The sequence below is a fragment of the Arvicanthis niloticus genome, chromosome 12 (assembly GCF_011762505.2).
Source record: "Arvicanthis niloticus isolate mArvNil1 chromosome 12, mArvNil1.pat.X, whole genome shotgun sequence".
Lineage (NCBI taxonomy): Eukaryota > Metazoa > Chordata > Mammalia > Rodentia > Muridae > Arvicanthis > Arvicanthis niloticus.
This window is the reverse complement of record NC_047669.1, coordinates 31,857,871-31,879,537: the sequence shown is the minus strand read 5'-3', so window position 1 is coordinate 31,879,537 and position 21,667 is coordinate 31,857,871. Positions and strand designations below refer to the sequence as shown.

Below are 21,667 nucleotides of genomic sequence, written 5' to 3'. Positions count from 1 at the left end.
TGAAAGTAGTCATTGGCACCTGAACTTGAACTTTATCCTTTTCCCTGGCTGTTACTGGGTTGTAGGGTCTGTCACAGTTCATCCTTTGTTTGATTCACTCAAAGCGTTTCACTTAAATGTATTAAAAAAAAAAAAAAAAAAAAAAAAAAAACTACAGTTGTGAGCTTACTTATAAGAGAGGCTTTTTATGCTGTGAGTTAAGACAGCAGTCAATGACTTAGGAATTTTCTTTCTTTGTGTGTGTGTTCCCATGAGAGCATGGGTACACGTGTGCCAAAACACTCCTGTGGAGGTCAGAAGGCTGCCTTAGGTGTTTGTCCTCCTTGTGTGAGGCAGTCTTTGTTCACTGCAGCATACACCAGGCCATCTGACCCTCCAGCTTCCCAGACTGGCATCACCGATACATGCTGCCACAGTCACATGTCTGGACACTCAAACTCAAAAGCCTCAAACTTGAGTCATTTCCCTAGCCCTTGTGAACGATATTTGATTAGTTTTGAATTACTGTGTTGTGTCATTAGAAAGATGAAATTGTAATTGCCATTGCTTCTCTGAGACCCACATGACTCAGCCTAGGTTCTTGACCTGGCAACATGGACAAAAACAGGAGATTTTTTTTTTTTAAATGTTCCTTCATTTGTCTTATAACTCTGTAGTAGTGACCAAGACAAGATTTGGAAATAGGATCAGCAAATCCTTGCTGTGTTATCCCAGTGACTAACCCAGAGGAGTGAACCCCTGGTTTGAAAGCATTTTTCAGTGGAAGGACAATGAGCAACACTCCCTTTGTTTATCCCCAGTGCTCTTTGAATCTTTATTAAGTGAACGAACAAATCATCTGCAAATAGACAAATAGAGCCAGGTGTCTGCATCCTTGAAGTTTATATCCACAGATTTAGCTAATCCAGAGTCAGTGATATTTAAAACAACAACAACAAATGTCTGTCCTAAACGCATGTTGACTTTTCTTGTCATTATTCCCTGCCCGGTTCCATATAACAACTATCTGCACATCATCTGCATTGTATTAAGTATAAAAAGTAATCTAGAGATGATTTAAGCCATGCAGATAGATCAAGTGGGTTCCATGCAGATGCTACACCATTTTATAAAAGGTTTGAACATATGTGGACTCTGTTTACCTTGGTGGTCTCAGAAGCAATCTCTTGCAGTTACTTTAATTAAGTAACTTAATTGATTAATGATTAATTGATCATGCCAACATTTGTACACTGATTTCTCCTCTAATTTATCCGTAACTAACTTACCATTGACTTTATGAGTAGGGAACTTTCAGAAGATCTGTCTTAAATGTTCAAAACAGGCAGGACCTAGCTGAATTTTGCCCATGCCTCACCAGCAAACAAGGCAAACCTAGAACAAAGGTCCCTAAGGAACAGTCAGCCTCTTAGGTCACACTGTTCTATTCTTGGATTTATGACTGTCCTTTTGTAAACTGGGTTTTTGCTGGAGAATATTCTATCTTTATATAACTTTATTTTTAAATGGAGCAAAGTTTGTTACAATTTAACAATCTTAAAAATAGGCTTAAATCTTAAAAGAGAAACAAATCTTTTTGAAAACATTATATTCAGTTCTACTTTTGGTGTTTGGAAAAATGCTCCTATGTCTATAGTCTTTAGAACAGAGCCCTTACTTTCTTAAACCTGGGAGAGGGAAGGACACTCCATTTTAATAATTTACATGTGAAAAGCAAGAATCCTGGAACTCTGGAATACTGGTTTCCTTCCTTGTGGAAGGTAATGCCTTAGCTCTTAGTCTTCCCCCCCTCCCCCCCCCACACACACACTCTCTATCAATAGAGCAGAGGAATATTAGTTTCTTTCTGGCTCCAAGTTGTCCTACCCAGGGCTTGCAGCGACTGACCTCACCTCTGTGATCTGTCTGAGCCCACCTGCCGCTAATCCTCCCTCCTCCCCGCATCCTTCCCCTCTCGCTTCCTTTGCCCTGGCATTGGGCCCCAGTGAGCGTTTGCTCTGGGACCTAAGTAGTGGTCAGAACATTCCTGGTACACACCGTGAAGCTGCAGAAGGTTCTAATGGTGCCTGCTTGCATAATTCTTTTAACCTCGCCCTTGTATGGAATTGTGAAACGCTTCCAGCATCTGAGACTGAAGGCACTGTGTAAACATGAGGTATTTTTTTTCAACAAGTTTATTTGTGTTTATTATTAACAATTTGAAATGTTGAACATATACAGCAATGATTTGGTAATGTCTTTGGGTCAGAGACCTGTGTTGGAGGGCAGTGGCTTTCATATTACAGAATATCTCATCACTCTTTCGGATCAGAACAACCTTACCTGGTAGATCTTGCCCCTTTAGTATTTAATTATGATGCATAGTCTTTTTTTAATCTTTATAATCTTATATCTACAGCTACAGTTGCTGCTCAGTCTGATGACCTGGCATTTAGAAATAGAACTCTTTTTTGAATACGCTTATTTTACTGTGTCGCTGTCTTTGAATCACAGGAAATAACATTTTCTTAGCCAGAGATCAGCAAGTGTGTGTATTGCTGTTTATATTAAGGGACCAATGTAGGTTCTGAAATGAGTGACTAAACCTAGCAGACTTGATGGGTTCTCTGTGAACAGCTTCTCTAACTGTGAGCTGGCATTCTACAGTCATGCAGTGAGCAAATGAACTGCAGAAACCTGGGAGAACTGTCTTGTACATTGTTAATGCTGTTGAATTATTCTATGCTAGAATTATTCTAGCTTGATAAATGGGACAGTCTTCCCCATTTGACTTTATGACTACTGGGTTCAGTTATTTTGAGGAAAATAAAATGCATTGGTAAAATAACTTAGAAATTAAAAATCACCAAAAAAAAAAAAAAAAAGAGAGAGACTTGCCTCTACCCAGATGGGTGCTAATGTCACACAATTTTAGATTTGAACATTAACATCTTTTTCAAAAATCTAGGTATGCTTTTATGCAGGAAATCGTGTCTGTTTTATATTTAAAAAAAAATACAGAAAAGGCAATTTCACAGGGCTATTTGAAATCTTCATCCTTTTAAAGGGATCATTTGTGTCAGAAAAGGTATACTTAAGTCATTTAACTTACTGATGATGGCCAAATCTCAGTGGATTTGTTTACACTGAAAGTTAAATAGGAAAGATTCTTGCCTAAACTCCCCTTCAAGTGGAGTGAAATTCAAGAGGGGCTCTGTGGGGCCGCACCACCACTGCAGGCAGTATTACCACTTATATCAAATGGGGTGAGTCACTTTCCTCTTTTCTCTGTTGGATTTTGGGATCTCTCATTTCAGATTTGGGATCCTTTATTTCACACAGTTGGTCCCCTCCCTCCCTCCCTCCCTCCCTCCTTCCCTCCTTCCCTTCCTCCTTCCCTTCCTCCCTTCTTTCCTCCCTCCCTCCCTCCCTTCCTCCCTTCCTCCCTTCCTCCCTCCCTTCCTTCCTTCCTTCCTTCCTTCCTTCCTTCCTTCCTTCCTTCCTTCCTTTTTTCCTGTCCTGTCTTTTCCAGGGAGAGGTATCATTGTAAGGAAGCTTGAGTCTGCAGGGTCAGTGTCTAAGCATTGTTGCCAAACTACTTGATCCCCTTCTGTTGCTGCTTGAATCAGCCTGGTCTCTCTCTCTCTCTCTCTCTCTCTCTCTCTCTCTCTCTCTCTCTCTCGTTAGATCTTATCTCTGGATTATCTCATTTCATCTCTGAGCTTTCCCCATTGCTAGAACCATTTCAGAGTGAGGAAAAGGTGGCCAGGAGCAAGCCTAGAGCACCTCTGACTAGAGAACAGACAAGAAATTTCCCGAAATAGCAAGTGCTCTAGCAGTTTGGATCATGAGGGTACTTAAAGGTAAATCAACAGCTCCCCGGTTTCATCCAGTTCTCTGACATAGGACTCTTGGCCTGGATAGCATATGATGTAGCTGGCATCGCTTTTGTTCCTTGCGGACCGTGGACCAGTGTTGCTCATCCTTTGCATTCCCCCAATCCACCCCCCCCCATATGTGGTAGCAGGAGGGAATGAAGAAATAATGGCAGGTTGTCAGTACCTGGTGAAGGAGGCTGTCTGAAGAAGGCAGGATCTTCCATTCTGTTCTTATCTCTTTGCCCTAACAACTAACAAGCTCTGTTTGTTCATTCCTAGTGTATGCTTGTGCCTGTTTGTTGCCACCACTGGGGATGCTCGCTAGCACCTGTCTGGGGTGTGAAGGTTAATACCCATCCTTCTATTTTCTGATTTCTGAACTTCAGGAGAAGGTAAAGCTTGATGCTGAAAGGGAAAAGCTAGAGAGGCTTCAGGAGCTGTACTCCGAGCAGAAGACCCAGCTGGACAATTGTCCTGAGTCCATGAGGGAGCAGTTACAGCAACAACTCAAGAGGGTCAGTAGCAAACAGGAATGCACCGCTGGTTCGGTTTGTTTTTTTCTTTGCTATTAAGTTCCGCTTACCTGTGACTTACTACTTAACAGAGTATATGTTTGCCTAAGATCTAGTTTTTTAGATCCTTAAAAACATAAATATGCATGCTAACAATATATATGATTCTCTGTTAATTGGTTGAAAAATTTCTTGTTGGGACTGTCTCTAGTTCATAACACAAAAATGTTTCTGGAGCCACCAAGACTGTAGCATTTAAATCAACTGACATCTTCCGATACTGTATCGTGAGTATTGTTTGTCCTTGAATGTCTTTCCTCTTAGCTTGATTTTTTTTAAGAGCATAAAATCTTGTTTAAAAATTGCCCTATTCTGTTTGTACCACTGTATCTCAACTATTGTCTCATTTCTTCCTGTTTAGAGACCTTGAAATTATTAGCATGATGGCAACAGTAAACCAGCAAATCAAAGACGCATAGTATTACAAATGCCTCCTGTATCTTCATACAGATATCTTAACTTTCAAATGGATCTTAGAGCATGGACCTATTAGTTCAGTGTTAGCAGCTCATTCTCCTATTCCCTAGTGCTGGCAAGGTCTAACAGAGCCATGCAGCTACTTTCTGAAAAGAGACTTTGTAAGTGGATAATTCACAAATGCTGCCAGAGCCACATATTATTTAATAGTATCTTGACAACTGAATCATCTCGGAACCAGCAGCCCGGATCAATAGTGATCCCTGGGAAGTCAGCATTAACAGCCCTGCACCCCTCAAGGAATCACAGGAATAGTGATTAGTCTTAAGTGAGTAACAATTTATGATTTCACACGAGTAGACAAAAAGGCGTCTTTCATTCAAGGTTGGCGTGTACTGTGTAAGAATGAGCAAGTAGAAAATTCAGTCTTGAAAAAATTTCTGTGACCTTTATTACAGAAATATTTGTTATCTCTGGAAACGTTGCTAGGAAACGAGAAATTGCAGTTAAAAACCATTTGATATAATTCAGAGGTTGAAAGAATCTTAAGAAGCTAAACATGGCGCCATATGCTGGGAACCATAGAGGCCGCTAGTGAGTTCTACCCAGCCAGAGTTGCATGGCAAGACCTTGTCTCAAACAAACAAATATTAAAAAGTATCCAATGCAAACAAGTTAAGCTGCAGCATAACAAGCATCACTTATTTCTTATGATATTATTTAAAGAATGTTTCTGCAAGCTTTCTTTCCCCTTCACTTATTTTATTCTCTAAGGTTGATATCACTGCCAAAAAAAGAAAACTGCCTGTCTCTTTATATCACACTTCTCTGAAAACTTTGTGATAAAAATAATCTCAAAGAGACTAATATTTGTGAAATTGTTTTAGTTTGTAATTATGTTTTGTGTCAGCTCACACAAGCGATGGGAATGTTAAACATTATACTCATTTCTTGTGTTGTTTTCTACTTATTTATAATGATTTAGCACTACGTTCATGATTTTTGTCTGGGTCCATAGCATGCTTATGTATTTTATTCTTCTTTTCCTCTAGTTGTTCACGAACCTGTGTTCTTCGTAAGCCTTGCTTCTTGGTTCTATTAGGAACTCACTCGAGGTGGTTAATATCACTAATTGCTATTTACGTAATATGATTCTTTTGGATGAATCATAAATCTATATATGTGTAAAAATCTTCTCAACGAAAGAAAGGAAACAATACTAACAGTGGCTCCATCACCTACAGACTCCTTCCTCATCTTCTCCAAACAGAGGGAAAATTCTGACCATAGGCCCTTCCATTAGCTTGTGCCCACCTTCTCGTCAGAGATCTCACAATCCTGTTCCTTTGGTGTCTGTAACTCTTCATCAGTTTCTTTCTTTCTTTCTTTTTTTTTTTTTTTTTTTTCCCGAGACAGGGTTTCTCTGTGTAGCCCTGGCTGTCCTGGAACTCACTCTGTAGACCAGGCTGGCCTCGAACTCAGAAATCCGCCTGCCTCTGCCTCCCAAGTGCTGGGATTAAAGGCATGCGCCACCACCGCCCGGCTCTTCACCAGTTTCTTGACTTAACCTCTCACCTCACAGAAAATTCTTTCATATTAAGGACTTCCTGTGCTGTCACAACGAATCTCCAGACTGCAAGAGCTCCCAAAGGCATAAAACTAAAGCCATAGTCTAGTTTCTTACAAGTAGCTTCCACTAGATGTCATGCCACATGAAATAAAAAGAAAATAGATAGGAGAAGCATAATCTCAAGCCGTGCAAGGCCTTGAAAACCCCGGGCTGAATTGACTTGGTCTAGCAACTTGTGCAGATGGGACACCTAAACCACTGCTTCAGAGACAGAGGAAACATGCAGATGATGACATGTTTAGTACTGGCTGGCGTTTAGTCCTGAAAGGCTTGCCAGTCCTGGGCAGCTCTCAGCGAAGAAGACAAAACTAGGATTAAGACTACCTTTTATTTGCCAGGATAGTTTCTGCTGTTAAAGTGGATGAGGTAGACACCTATCTGGGACAGTACTCTAATACTGTTGATTGTAACTGTTCCTCTATATCAGTGGCTTTTCGACCTCTGGGTCATGACCCCTTGGGGTCACATATCAGATGTTTATATTACAATTCAGAACGGTAGCAACATTGCAGTTAGGAAGAAGCCACAAAAATAATTTTATAGTTGGGGCTCACGACAACATGAGGAACTATATAAAGGGGTTGCAGCATCGGGGAGGTTGAAAACCACTGCTCTAGATTGTTGATTTGGGTTTTCTAGCTTTAAAAATATTCTATGCAGTGACACCTATAACTGGGAGTTTCCTGATCCATCACTGGCTATAAAATCTATCTTTTCCATAGTCCTAAGAAGAGATATCAGCTCATGTGGACCTCACTGTCTTTCTATGTCACAGGGAAGGGCTACACAATTACCTCTTTCCATATTGGAAAAACTCGAGGAACGTTTGCCTCTTCTGCATGATATGGAGAAAGATTTACACACCCCACAGCCCATTTCGGTTTGCCTCCAGAACTGGGCTTAACCCATCACAGGATTGTTTTGACAACCATGCCCAACCTTACCACATCTGTTTTCCTTTCTCTCCCTCTATTGGCAATGAAAACCTCAGGATCTACTTGTAAATGTCTGCCTTATAAACTCTTAAAAAATCATTATCCTACAAAACACAAAACAAACAAACAAACAAAATCTGAATGGCCCAACTCTTTATTAAGTGTGACTTTTTGAAAATGTTGTTATTGTTGTTATTATTACTTATTTTACATCCTGCTCACTGCCCCCTTCCCAGTCACCCCCTCTCATCCTTCCCCCCATCTACCTCCCCTTCTCCTCTGAGCAGGTGGGGGCCTTTTAGGTATCCCTTGACCCTGACCCATCAAATCTTTGGTGAGACAAGGCACATCCATCCTCTCCCACTGAGGCCAGACAAGGCAGCCCAGCTAGAAGAACATATCCTACTTGGACCAATCCTACCCACATTTTACAAAACTGGAATGTCAAATTCAATTTTGTCATACCTGCAGCCATTGAACTGTCTTGTGATCATAATGCTTCACTCTGTAATATTGCGCAAGCCTTATGAGTGAAATTTTTGTTTCAATAGTATGTATACTTTTAAAATTTCCATGTAAATCTACATAAAATTTATCAGATAATACACTTAAAAAAAGAGAGAAGGGCTTCTATATTTCTGATATCTCCAAAATAATGTATAAGTAAAACACAAATCAGAAAGAAAGAAAGAAAGAAAGAGAGAGAGAGAGAGAGAGAGAGAGAGAGAGAGAGAAAGAAAGAGAGGAAGAAGAAAGAAAGAACAGAGAGAGGAGAAAGAAAGAAAGAAAAAGGAAAAAATGGAATGGCACACAATTTTTCTCGCTGCAGCTGTCTTCTGGTTGTCCTTTCACCTGCCAACCAGTACAGGGATGTGATCCTAGGATGTCTATCAGTGAGTGAAAGTTTTGTTACATTCTTCATTCAGCTCACATACTTGGCTGAGAGCTATCTGTGTTTGTTCCTCTGTCTCAGTTAGATTATGCCTGTCTCAAATTCCCATCCCAAAATCGCATTATCTAATTTTTTAAAGGCTTTTATTTCTCAACTCGTAGCTTTTCTTTCAGGGTTTATATGAACGTGTGATGATGTCTTAGGTTCCTGAGGAGATGGCCACCCTGACAGAATCTGGGCATTGGGCCTAGCTGCACTGTCAGTTTTTCTACCGTGTATGCTTTTATTTTCATCCAGTGGTTTAAATAATTGCTACAAACCAATGGGTAACCTTGTTGCTGTCTCTCAGAGTGCTTTGTATTAACCAGGTATGGAGCAAGCAGCTGGCTAGCATTGTGTACACTGTGAGCCATAGGCACACTTAAAACATGATTCACAAGCCAACGTGGAGACTTTAACTTTTTAAATTTTAATTACCTTTAACCCAAATTAAGTTTAATTGGAAGATCTTGAGAATTTGATTATATATTACCTGTATGAAAAAATATATCATTTAGTACATTATTTCAAGAAGACATTTTGTTGAAGACACATTTTAATTCTCTCTTAATTCCTGTAAGTAAGCAATTCCTTTAGAAGTCTCTGATAAAATGAAAATATTATTTGAAGTTTACATCAAGATACTGAGCTACCCTAGATAAACTAGTGATTCTGTATATGTATTCACAATATCTTAAAACATCTTCATGGTTTACTTTTTAAAATTTGTCCTAGATGGATTTATGCTCTCTCTCTCTCTCTCTCTCTCTCTCTCTCTCTCTCTCTCTCTCCCTCCCTCCCTCCCTCCCTCTGTCTCCCTCTCTCCCTCCCTCTCTCCCTCCCTCTCTCCCTCCCTTCCCCCCCCTCTCTCCCTCTCTCTCTCTCTCTCTCTCTCTCTCTCTCTCTCTCTCTCTCTCTCTCCCTCCCTCCCTCCCTCCCTCCCTCCCTCTGTCTCCCTCTCTCCCTCCCTCTCTCCCTCCCTTCCCCCCCCCTCTCTCTCTCTCTTTCTCTCACACACACACACACCCCTCCTCCCAAGTCAGAATCTTACAACTCAAGATCCTTCTGCCTCACCCTCCCTAGTGCTGGCGACCACACCCCAATGTGAATGTTTTACAAATTGTGTTTTTCTTATGCTGTGCTTCCATAAAGCCAGTGAGCATTAGCAGAATACCCTTACTGGTACAGCTTTACCTCAAATTTCATGGCAACTAATAGGTTTTCTGTGACTCCTCTCTAGAATATAATTGATTGCAGAGAGAGAAAGAGTCCAACTGAATAAAATAAAAATCATACTTTATCAATGAATAAAACCCAGAAGAGAAATCACATAGCGACATACAATTTATTTTAAAATCTCTTTACTGATTGAATTGAACAACAGTAACAAAAAATGTCCTAAATATCTTGGCTCTGCAGAGTAACAGCAGCCAACTGACTTTTACTTTTAGCCAAATATTATTTATGAGTTATGATTTAAAATATTAAACATAGACCACATTTGGAATTCTGGTCATGGTCTAAAAGTACAGGAATTTTTAATGGACTCATGAATAATTTACACAATGTGTCCCAACCCCCAACACAAAAACAGTGTGTGAATGAATTCATTCCTGTTTTCAAGAACTTTCAGAGTTTGAAGAACACCTATTCATTTCCATCATTTTTTACCTTCCTTATCTGTCATCAATGTTATTCATGAGGTAGTGGTACATAACTTTTTGAATTATTATCTTAGTTACAGTTACTATTGCTATAATGAAATACCATAACCAAAGCAACACGTGGGGGAAAGGGTTTATTTGGGTTGCTTATCACTAGTCAAAGTCCACTGAGGAGGCAGGAGCTGATGAAGGGGTCTTGAAGGCATACTGCTCCTTACTGGCTTACTCAGCCTGCTTTCTTATAGAACTCAGAACCACCATCCCAGGGTGTCCCCTACTCTCTAACCCAGAACTACCATCCCAAGATGTCCCCTACTCCCTCGATGACTAATTAAAAACATGCCCTAAGGGCCTGCCTACAGCCCAATCTTAGGGAAGCATCTTCTCAGTTGAGGTTTCTTCCTCTCAGATGACTCTAGCTTGGGGAATGTTGACATAAAGCTAGACTGCACACTCTCCCTTTGTTCCTGGTGAGAGCTTTAGCACCACTCTTGCAATAAAGAGATTTTTGAACAACTGTATCAGATCCATAAAGGCTCAGTGAAAGAATCTTGCTCTCCAGATGCCTTTTTAAAAAGATGTATTTTTTTTAAAAAAAATATGCATGTCCATGTCTGAGTGTGGGTGTGTGCATGTGTGTAGAGGGGCACTAAGACGCCAAAACAGGGTATTAGATCCATCCTAAGTTGGAGTTATAGGCCATTCTGAGCTGCCCAACATGGGTGCTGGGAACCAAACTCAGGACCTGTGGAAGAGTGATATGAGCTCTTAACTTCCGAGCCATCTCTTCAGCCTTCCAAATTATTATTATTATTTTTTAGAGAGTTGTGCATTCATAGCAAATCGTAGAACGATCAGAGGCTTCCCACATGTTAACGGCTCCATTCAGGTGTAGGTTTTGTTATTAATTTTCCTTGCCAGACTATTCCATTGGCTACAATTGCTGAACCTAAAGTAACATTATCCTCAACAGAGTTCAGTTCAGGTGCTGGTTTCTTGAACTTGTATCCCTTTTCTATACTATATAGTCAATAATATAATATAATATAATAAGTAAAATAAACATTTATTGCATGGCTGCTCAACATTATATATTACTATATATATTTAACTTATGTATATATTTGTCTCCTGTGTGTGCACTAGAAAACAGTTGAAGGAATTGAAGTAGGTAGCACATACCTGTAATCACAGCACTGTGGAGTTTGAGGCAGGAGGATGCCGAGCTACAGGTGAACTGGAGCTATACAAAGAGACCCTATCCAAAAGAGTGGGGGGGGAGGGAGAGGGGGAGGGAAAGGGGAAAGGGAAGGAAAGGAAGAGGAGAAAGAGAGAAAGAGAGAGGCAAAGCAAGGGAAGAAAAACAGAAGAAATAAGAAAAACAAAATTGAAAAGAAAAATAAACACCAAAACATTAAACATAAAGGAAGTTTACTCTTTCCTCTTTATACCCCAGTATTATTGCAGTTGGGGTGCATGCATCCCCCTAAAAACCTCTGATGTACTTTATGACTAACTTGTAAGCTATTTTAATTTATTATTTTATATTATATGTCATATGAAAAATATGAGAAACAATAATTTTCTTAAGAGACTATTTGGTCTGCAAATAATATTTAGGTTGTCTGTGAAAGTATTTTTATATTTCACTGTCCATTTGAAGCCATCTACTGGCTTGAAAGGAAAAATTTCTGCATATGCAGAAAAAAAACCCAAACTGATCTTTTCCTTCGAAGCTGCAGCTAGGTTTATTGCCATCCCTCGTTCTAGCCCCCACAGTGCTGAACCAGGCATTGGTATTGTCGTGAGTAGGAGTACGTTTAAATGTTTTTCCTTCACACTGAAAAGGTTGCAGCCTCTCTAGTGTGTTTTCTTTTCATTCTGTCTCCTCCACAGGATGCCGACCTGCTGGATGTTGAGAGCAAACACTTTGAAGACTTGGAATTCCAGCAGCTTGAGCATGAGAGCCGTCTGGATGAGGAAAAAGAGAATTTGACTCAACAGCTCCTGCGGGAAGTGGCAGAATATCAGCGGAACATCGTGGCTAGGAAGGTAATTTGCCAGGTGATGCTTGATGTGAGAAATAAAACTTTACTGTTAACCGTGGGAAAGTAATCATCCTCGTTGATGTAGTCATTCATATAACTGCAGGCTCTGTCTGTCTCTGTATCTGAATATCCTTTTGTATATGACACATCTGGCTTGCACCAAATGACAAAGGGCACACTGCACTATATAAGCTGAGGCATTGTACAGTAGCTGTTATAATGTAATGTTACAGAGGTATTTATGACCGATACACTCTCCCCCCTTATTTTACTCTCTCTCTCTCTCTCTCTCTCTCTCTCTCTCTCTCTCTCTCTCTCACACACACACACACAAAACCACAGGTCATAGACAATCAGCTATTTGTTTCAAACCACTTCCTCTGCCAGTTGAAGTAACTAGATTTAGAATAATTATATGAACAAAATCTATTTAGGTATTTTTTTCCTGTTGATTAATAATTCTCAATGCTGGGAACCTGTTACCATTAGCAACAGACCAGTAGGAAATCATTCTGTTTACTATGGACCCCACCTAGCTCCAAACTCCTGGATGCCCAGCCCAGAATTTAACATTTACTCCATAATTTATAATCATAACCTATAACATTGTACTAATTTGGTAAAAGTGAGGGATAAAATTGATGGAAAGAAGGACAGAGAAAGTGACTGATGGCTTAATGAAAAAATTCTAATTTTTTTTATGACAAGCATGCTCAGAAAAATCAACTCATGTTCAAATAAAAAAATCAACTGATGCCCTAAAACAAGTATCCCTATTGAATTCTGAGTCTTTCAGAATAATTTTTCAAGTCATGTGAACTGCATTGGCCGTCAGTCAAGAAGAGTTGAGCTTGGTCTGTCAGAAGTCAATGCTTCTTATCCTTAGGTGATCATGGTGGTGCACTGCCAACTAAAATGTGGGCAGGTTATTCAGGCTCTAAAGACCTACTTCTTCCTTGGCCAGGACAAACTTTTGATTGCCTAATGGACATCTCTCGATGATTACTTTTGTCTCCCAGGAAAAAATTTCTGCACTGAAAAAGCAAGCCAGTCACATCGTTCAGCAGGCACAGAGGGAGCAAGATCACTTTGTGAAAGAGAAGAACAATCTAATCATGATGCTCCAAAGAGTGAGTACTTCCCGTTTAGCAGCAGCTTCCAGCTGGGGGAAGGCTGCCTCTTTCGGTGCTATGCCTTTATACTCTGAGAACGCCATTTGTAGCCACTTTTTATGTAATATTCCACATTGGTAACAGTACTCTCTGATGATGAGCTAAAACTCAGATACTGAGGTTTTCGTAATATCCTTTCAACACCCACAGTATGAACTGTGGCCAATCTGTACTTTCTTTTAGTTCCTGAAAAAAAAATCACACTTTTCTTCAAGTAGTTAAAGATATTCTAACAACTTGTGGTAGATTTAAGAGAAACTGTTCTTTATCCTGCTGTTGAATACTTTGGCTTAAGTATTCAAGTGTTTCCAACTCCAAATGTTTGTGTGGGGATCTTCCTCGTAAATGTCATGTTGAAGTTTGTTTGACTTAGCTGAATCTGGAAATACTCCATGTGGCTTGATTAGATGGACTCCAGCATCCTCCAATGGGCCCATGTTCTTATCTATCCCAATTAAGTCACTCATTAAAACTGTTCTTAGGTCAAAGACTGAAAACAAATGGTAGCCCCACTTTGGATATAGCCCCTGATATGATTTTAGGGATAAAACATCAGACACTAAAACTGATGGCATGCCACTACCTGGGAAGATGATACAGGGTAGCAGAAATATATGATGGACCTGAAGCAGGGAGCAGGGGCAGAGTGGAGTTCAGAGTGAGGTGGACCATGGTACCGCCAACAGAAAGTGTGCATTCTCTTCTCAGCTACTTTTGCTGAGGATAAAGGGAGTGCATCCTTTCTGTAAAGTTATTAGACCACCGAGGGCCTTTGCAGCCTACACACAAATCTCAGCAGCTCTTCTTGCTGCTTTAGATCCCAGAAACCTCCGAACGGAAATGTAATTCCCTTGCCCAGCCCTGCTCTGTGGGACAGACTCTGTTGCCATCAGGACTCCCTCTAGCCAAGTTTTGTATTGTATGGAATATCCAGAAGCACAACTTACATTGGACACTAACATGTATTTTTACGCACTTGTTGAAATTTTAAGGGGAAGACAAAACCAAAAATGTCTAAATGATAGATTTTTACACATGAGCCAAGGAGCTCGAAGACAGCATGTTTCCACATTAAAAACAAATACAATTCAATTTGATTATAAAAATTGTGGTTTATATATGGGAAAAGTTTTTTTCCCCCATAATAGATCTAAAGATGACTTTCAGTCTCCATCAACATTCCAACAGACACTATTGTAGACATGAGAGACAACTTTGGGCTAAAATTTCAAGCCGATTCACTTTACTCATGGATTCCACATTTGTGGTTCTACCTTTTTGATAAAATGTACTTGAAGCCCTTTCACAGACATACGCAACAGTAAATACTTGGAATCGGCTCATCGTGCACATTGCCAGTTGAACTTGACCTACATCCTGTTCTCATTTCAGCTCTCAGGCTCAACAAGGGTTTAGTTAACATTCAGTGATGTGCTGTCACCTTGTTTCTCTTTGTGCATGCTGTTGGTGACTTCACTGTCCTGAGGGCTCCCAAATGATGCTAAGGTGTTGTCAAACACCCCAAGTGCACCCCCAGTCTAAATTATATATTAGACACTGGTTATAATATCGTTGCTTGTCAAGCAAATGTGAAGGAAACGTACATATGTGTCACATAAGCTGCTTCTAACAGTGCCACACACAAAACTGGGATGTGATCTGAGAGATTGATGGACATCTTCTGAGCAAACATGTACTTGGAAAGCTAAAGCAGGAGACTTGTGAACTCAAGGTCAGCCTGGAACACATACTGAGTTTTAACCCATCCTACATACACTGTCATATACTGCCTGAAAAATAACTTAAAAAAAAAAAAAAGACAGTGAAATGTCTGAGCTGCCGCAGACACTCTCCAAGCAAGCCAAGAGACCTGAGCTCCATCCCTGATGTCCACGTAGGGATACTAGAGGAGAACAGGCTAGACAAAGCTGTCTTCTGACCTCCATCCATGAATCATGGCATGTGCACACATGCACGCACACATACACATGTGCGTGCACATGAAATAATAATAATAACAATAAAAGGAGGCAGAGAAGGAGCGATTGAGGTTGGTATAAAAGCAACAGTGTGACTCCACATCACCTAAGATGGTTATAGTCATTATTATAAAATGTGAAAAATTCAAATGCTGGTGAAAGTATGGACCAGCTAAAGCAGCCATGCCTTCCTGGTCTAAGTATGAAATGCATAGCACCTTCAGAGCCCTCCCACAAAGTTTATCTTATAGCTTTAAATGTATACCTACCTTAGACCCCAAAATCCTAATAGATATTTTCATAGGAGAAATGAAAATATGTCTTTATGACAGATATCAACAAAGATATGTATAAGACTGCTTAAAGTAGCTTCTGAACATTAACTCCCTGCCATCCCCCTCAAACACAAGCTAAATAACCATCAAGAGAAACATGAATTAACAAAATATCATGTGTATATTTTAACACTCCTCACCATGAAGTAGGCGTTCACCCTCTAAGCTCTAGCATTGTCTAGCCAACCCAAGAAGACGCACATCAAATGACTCCGTTTATATCATGTCGGAGAAGGAAGAAAACGTAGTTCAAGGGTAAGAAACTTAGAACAGTGCTCCATGAATAGGCTCATGGTTGAATGGAAGGGGCCATGGCTATTTCCAATGTGATAGAAATGGTCTTTATCTCGGTTGTAGTGCTTTCCTATGTCTTAAAAATAATCTGTTAGATACCTAAGTCTTGAATTGTATTGTTATGTAAATTATATCATAGTAAATAATATGCACCATAGCTATTTTCCTGGAGGTTGTCAAATAGCTGATTAATCTAAAATGGACTGTGGACCAAAACATTAAAAAAAAAAATGCTGAGAAGTTTTCAGGAAAAATGTAGCAATGGAGTGTGAGATTAAATTACCAGAAGTATACTACTTAGGGAAATAAAGATTTGAATGTAGAAAATACACAAAAGATTACAGCTGAGAAGACTCTGAGTTGTGGAATCGTCTTTTTACTGTTTGTTATTGTTTGTTTTCGTTGAGTCTCATGAAGCCCATGCTGGCTTCTAAGTTACTCTGTAGCTGGGGTTAACCTTGAACTCCTGATCTTCTCTGCCTCCACATTCCAAGTACTGCAATTACTAGCCCGTGCCACCGTTCCTGGATCCAGTTGCTGTTCTCGGCTTCATTCAGAACATCCTGTCTTTTTCTTAAAACTGCTGTCACTTTGTAAAATTCATCCTGAAGAAAAGGTTATCTCACTAAATATGTTTGAAAATTGCTGATGTGTCATATCAGCTAATAGGAGGTGAGCCGTCTATAATGACAAGCTTTTACTGAGTATGGGGACAGGAAATAGAAATGGGCGTGTCAGGGATTTTGATGTTTGTCTCTAAGGCAAGGTCAGCATACTTCTTGGTTGTTTACCAACTTGACTCCAAGCTTAAAACGTTTTATATTTCTTTAGGAAAAAGAGAATCTTTGTAATTTGGAAAAGAAGTACTCGAGCCTCACTGGTGGGAAAGGATTTCCTATTAACCCCAATACTCTGAAAGAGGTAAGCCATGATTTTATATGCCCACACTTGTCAACTTGGAAATCAAATATACCTCTATTTGGTGAGCCAAGTCAACAAATAAAAACCTGAGCTTAAATGACTTGCAAAAACTCATAATGTTTGATAAGTCCTTCTGGTCCTTATTTGTGCATCTAGGAACCCAAGGTTGTCATTGTAGCTTGGATGTAGTACACATCCAAATTTATGTGCTTCAAGACACGTCTACTTGTCTTAACAGTGACATTGTGACTTATAGAGTCTCGCATTATTCTCTTCCCTTTCTCATCCTTCCTCCTCCTTCTTTCTTTGTTTTTCTCATGTCTTATGGAATATAAATTTGCCATCCTAGAATTTGAGAAGATGGTTTGGCTTTTTTCCTTTGATTTCCTTTTCCCCTTCCCTTGGAGCTCCTGTTTCATTAGTCATACAAAAATCTTTACTCATCATCCTCTCACCCCCAGCAATTATTGCTGAATTATGCTTTCCCGGGACTACAGTGTTAGAATATTGCTGCTGTGGAAATGTGTGATATTAATATGGAAGTCACTGACTCTATATTGACTTATAAACTAAGGCAAAGGCTTTGTTGCTACATAAAAATTTGCCTAACCTTCTGAATACTTTTATTTATAAGTTGTTTATATAAAGAAAACAGAGAGAGGATTTCATAGTTTAAAATGTTGTTTGTGTTTTTTGTGTGTGTATCTGCACATGCTTATTCATGCATGTTCAGGTATTTTAAATAAAATCTTCAGAACAATAATAGTAGTGACCAAGTGTATATCTCAGAAACATTTTAAAAGTATTTCTATAACAGCTTTCTTAGGTCATATCATTTCATAGTCTCCATTGTTGGGAACACATAACCGGCAAGGTCAATGAGGTAAGTGCAGTTCCAAATGAAGCTTACAGGCATAAGCTAAGATCAGTAAGATGTAAAGTAGGCCTTGTGAGCCGTGTTAATGAAATACAGCTTGTATATGCATTCTGGGAAGCCACTAAATGGTCTTAAGTAGAGACCTAACATTATTTATTTATTTATTTATTTTATTTTATTTTAAGATTTATTTATGAGTACACTGTCACTGTCTTCAGACACACCAGAAAAGGGCATCAGATCCCATTGCAGATGGCTGTGAGCCACCATGTGGTTGCTGGGAATTGGACTCAGGACCTCTGGAAGCGCAGTCAGTGTTCTTAACCGCTGAGCCATCTCTCCAGACCCTAACATTATTTGATATCCATTCGTTAAAGATCTTTATGAGCCACTCAGCAAACACTGGGTCACAAGAAGTATGAGGGGGTGCAGGGACACTGGTTGGAAATGACCACAGTAGTGCAGGCTAGGGCTTGGATTAGGAGCTTAGATTCCAGCAATGGCATTGAGATGGAAAGTTGGTTGGATTTGTATGCATTTTGCTAACAGAATTGAAAGCTCTTGTTTATTCATTGGGATTTATGGTGAAGTGAAACATAGTACTAATTCAGCATTATTGATAAGAAAAAAGATCCTAATAGCATAAAGGGTAGATATCTGCCCAGCTCTTGTGCTGGTCATGACTTATTGCAAATAGAAAGGTTGTATGTGTGTGTCTTTTATCCAGGAAAAAAATGATCAAAGGCAGGGTAGAAATCTCAGATTTGGATTAAAAATTTCCACAACAGTAAAGTGACAAAGGCACATTCAAGAATAATGCTGTATTACCAGCTTCAGGGTGAAGGGAATAGCTAGTGCTTCTTGTTCATGTATCTGAAGATGAGAACAGATTAGGTCCTAGGGAACCTTGGTGGTTGACCCTGAACACAATTTTGGGGGAGGGCTGTGACATTCAAATGAAGTTCATGGACCTTTAGTCCTTTCTCTCTGTCCTGTAACCTTTCCTGCCCTATTGATGAGTTGATATTTCCTTTTTTTTTTTTAATTTTATTTTTTTAAGACTTCTGGGTATCGAAGGCTCTACTGGCTTTTTGGCTATTTTCATGTCTCTACTATATGTGCCTAGTATCTGTATGTTCTCAATATGTAACAAGAAGAGTTGACTCATAAAATGGTTGATTTTCTAGTATCCAGTCTTTTTTCCTTACTTTCCTCTTCTCTCTCTTTTTTTTCTCCTTTCTTATGAAGAATGATCAGTTTATAACCAGATTCTTTACAGAGCACCCACACCTGACAAAGAGAAAACTTTTGGAAGCAATTAAACGATACAACCTATGACTCAGAAGAAGACAATTTCAAGGCCTCACTTTAAAGCTTTCTATTAAGCAAGCAAAAGAATAACTCAAAGATTTTAATTACCTTTCTGATCCATTGCCACAGATAAAATGAAATTGGACAGCTAAATTCTTATCCCTTCCTTTTTGCAGTTGAACTGCATAAAACATCACCTGGTACCTGTGTCACTTTCTTCTTAGCAAGACTGCAGAACATTCTGTTGATGACGTCAGCCTTAGCTTTCTCTGCTTCCTTGTAATGAAGGGTTGTCCATGAAACCTTTCATTTTCAGCCTAGTGGTTTTGCTACATGGAATCACTTTTTGAAAAGCTTAATGGTGTTTCCATCACTAATGGTCTGGAAATAGAAACTAAAAGTCATAGTGAATCTACTTTCACTTTTTTAAAATTGTTATTCCATTTGCTTTATTTTTTTTCCTCCACGTTATTTCATTGGTGTGGCAAAAATCTTGATTGACTTGTGTAATTATTTTCCATGAAAATCATTCTAAGTGCCTTTTCCACAAAGATTCTTTCAGGAGTTTTTGTCCAGAAATTTTGAGTCACAGGCAATTTCTTTAAGGCACACCTGGGACTGAATTACGGAGCTCAAACGTAACTGGAAGTTCTCTGTTCTAGCAACAGTTTGTGTTGGGGAAACTGCCTTGAATGGTAGCACCGTAGGACAGTAACTCCATGTGAGATCTGTGTATGTACATGCACATGAGTGTAAAGACAGTCTCCTCGTTCTTTCTTGGCTGAAATCTTCACAACTAAATCCCATTAAAGCTAAACTGTTACTTTTATTAATGGTACAAAACCCAGTAGCCCATCAGCCCACTTACTCAGACACTAGTTTTCAAAGGACGGAAGAGGGGAACCGTTCATCTTTGTGGAAAAGACTATTTGAATCAGAGAGTGTCTCTAGAGAATCTGATTGTTCAATATCTGTGTAGACATAATGCCATTCCATTGAGAGAATGATGCTGAGATCTCTAGATATTTATTGTATGGTCATCTTGATTTCACCGGAAATTATGTTTAATACTTGGAATGACATTCTTCAAGATTGAGCACCACAAATCCATTTTCATTGCTTACCATTCACTTAATGAGACATTGAGTAGCGCCCAGGTATCTGGCTGTGCCGCGCTCAGCTAACTCATTGTACCGGGAACATTAATACTCTCGCATGCCTTGGCTTTTGCTTTCTTTGTGTTTAACGTCTGAATTCCTCCCTTTAGGGCTATATCAGTGTAAATGAAATTAATGAGTCATGTGGCAATTCCACGAATCTATCCCCTTCCACTCAGTTCCCTGCTGATGCTGACGCTGCTGCCACTGAACCTGCCTCTGCTGTGCCGGTGAGCCAGCCCCAGAGTTCAGAGGTGTGTGGGCATGTGTTTCATTCATTCACTGCTATTCCTCATGTCAGAAATTAACCCACCGCTCACTGAAAATGAGCAGAATGTGTGTTCCAGAGGGCCAGAATGATGCTGAGTTTATGAATTAGACGAGACTGGGATGAGGGATGGGGGAGTCGTTCTACACTAAAAATGTTTGAAACCATGACATGGTGGAAGTCTAAACATAACTGCCAACAAATCAGGTCAATGTCTTAGCATTCTAACCAAACCTAGTTTTCTTAGACTCATTGGTTGAATCACCTTCTCAGATGGGTATTGTTGTCTATTTTGCTTGGCAGTATTGAATTATGCTTTAATTTTTATGTTTTTTTTTAAAGCATCTAGAGAGTAGCCAGTGACATGAAATATAAGTATCTTCTACTGACCACATTGCTTGCTGTGTGGGGTCTTAACAGGAGGCTAAGTGGAAAGATAGTGCCCGACATTTGGGATCTCATAGTTAACACACAATAAGTCAGAGCAATCAGAGTATGGATTTCCTGTCTCTGTCTCATTCATCTTCTCATCTCACATGGGTGCCGGTGTACCTTTTTCTCTTACCCTCTAAAGCACCAATCAGCTGTCTGTTCTGGATTTATGTCTCCTTCTACCCTCTCTCCTTCTGTCACTGAACCTTCATCAGCCGCTTGGCCTGAAGTCATGGCTACGTCTGTTGATCTTTTCCCTTTAAATGACACACCTCCTCCTCTGCCAGCTAAGAAACACAGAAGGCAGCAGCCACAGGAGCAACAGGTAACTAGAAAGGCGGACAGAGCACGGGGGTCTAACAGTCACTTATGTGCCATCTCTTCATCTTTACCAAAGCTATTTTTTCTTTAAGAAGGGCAAGTTGTAAAGCATTTTTCTTGCTTGCTTTATTCTTAAGGATATTTAGTGTGGCCTAAGGTGCTAGGATTAATAACGTTTTGATATCGTTCATATTTTCATAATTTTTCAGCTCTTATTTGACAAAACAGTATGGCATATTTCACATCTTTCTCTATACGCTGTCAAGTATTTCCAAAAAATCATAGTGTAAAAAGTTGTGACAACAACACATTGTATTCTACATTGTTGACCCCGCAATACTAGATGTCATTCCAGGGCCATGTCCAAAATTGCTAAGCACTTTACAAGTCTCCCTTCATCCTTTAACTGCTCCAAGGTGAGAGGAGTGATCTCCATCTTAGACTTGGTATCTTTATAAAAAGCTGGTGTCTCCTGCTACTGCCACCTGGGCTGATGTAAGAAGGAACCTAGGAAAGGGTTGAATCAAATAGTTGATGTACACAACA

General features: G+C 39.7%; 1 protein-coding gene across 3 annotated transcripts in view; it reads left to right on the top strand.

The window, feature by feature from the left end:
* Positions 1–2,044: 2,044 nt before the first annotated feature.
* The window catches only part of LOC117718049 (pleckstrin homology-like domain family B member 2), a 42,557-nt gene continuing 22,934 nt past the window's right edge, over positions 2,045–21,667 (top strand). Inside the window, exons 1-6 of one of the 3 annotated variants that reach the window (XM_034515545.2) lie at positions 2,045–2,155; positions 4,244–4,372; positions 11,903–12,058; positions 13,074–13,184; positions 16,666–16,755; positions 20,280–20,354. In XM_034515545.2, the coding sequence (XP_034371436.2) occupies positions 2,060–2,155; positions 4,244–4,372; positions 11,903–12,058; positions 13,074–13,184; positions 16,666–16,755; positions 20,280–20,354 (657 nt within the window). In that variant the 5' untranslated portion in view covers positions 2,045–2,059. Of the gene's footprint in view, positions 2,156–4,243; positions 4,373–11,902; positions 12,059–13,073; positions 13,185–16,665; positions 16,756–20,210; positions 20,355–21,667 lie in introns of all 3 variants that reach the window. The other 2 variants (XM_034515544.2, XM_034515546.2) reach the window with 2 other exon arrangements.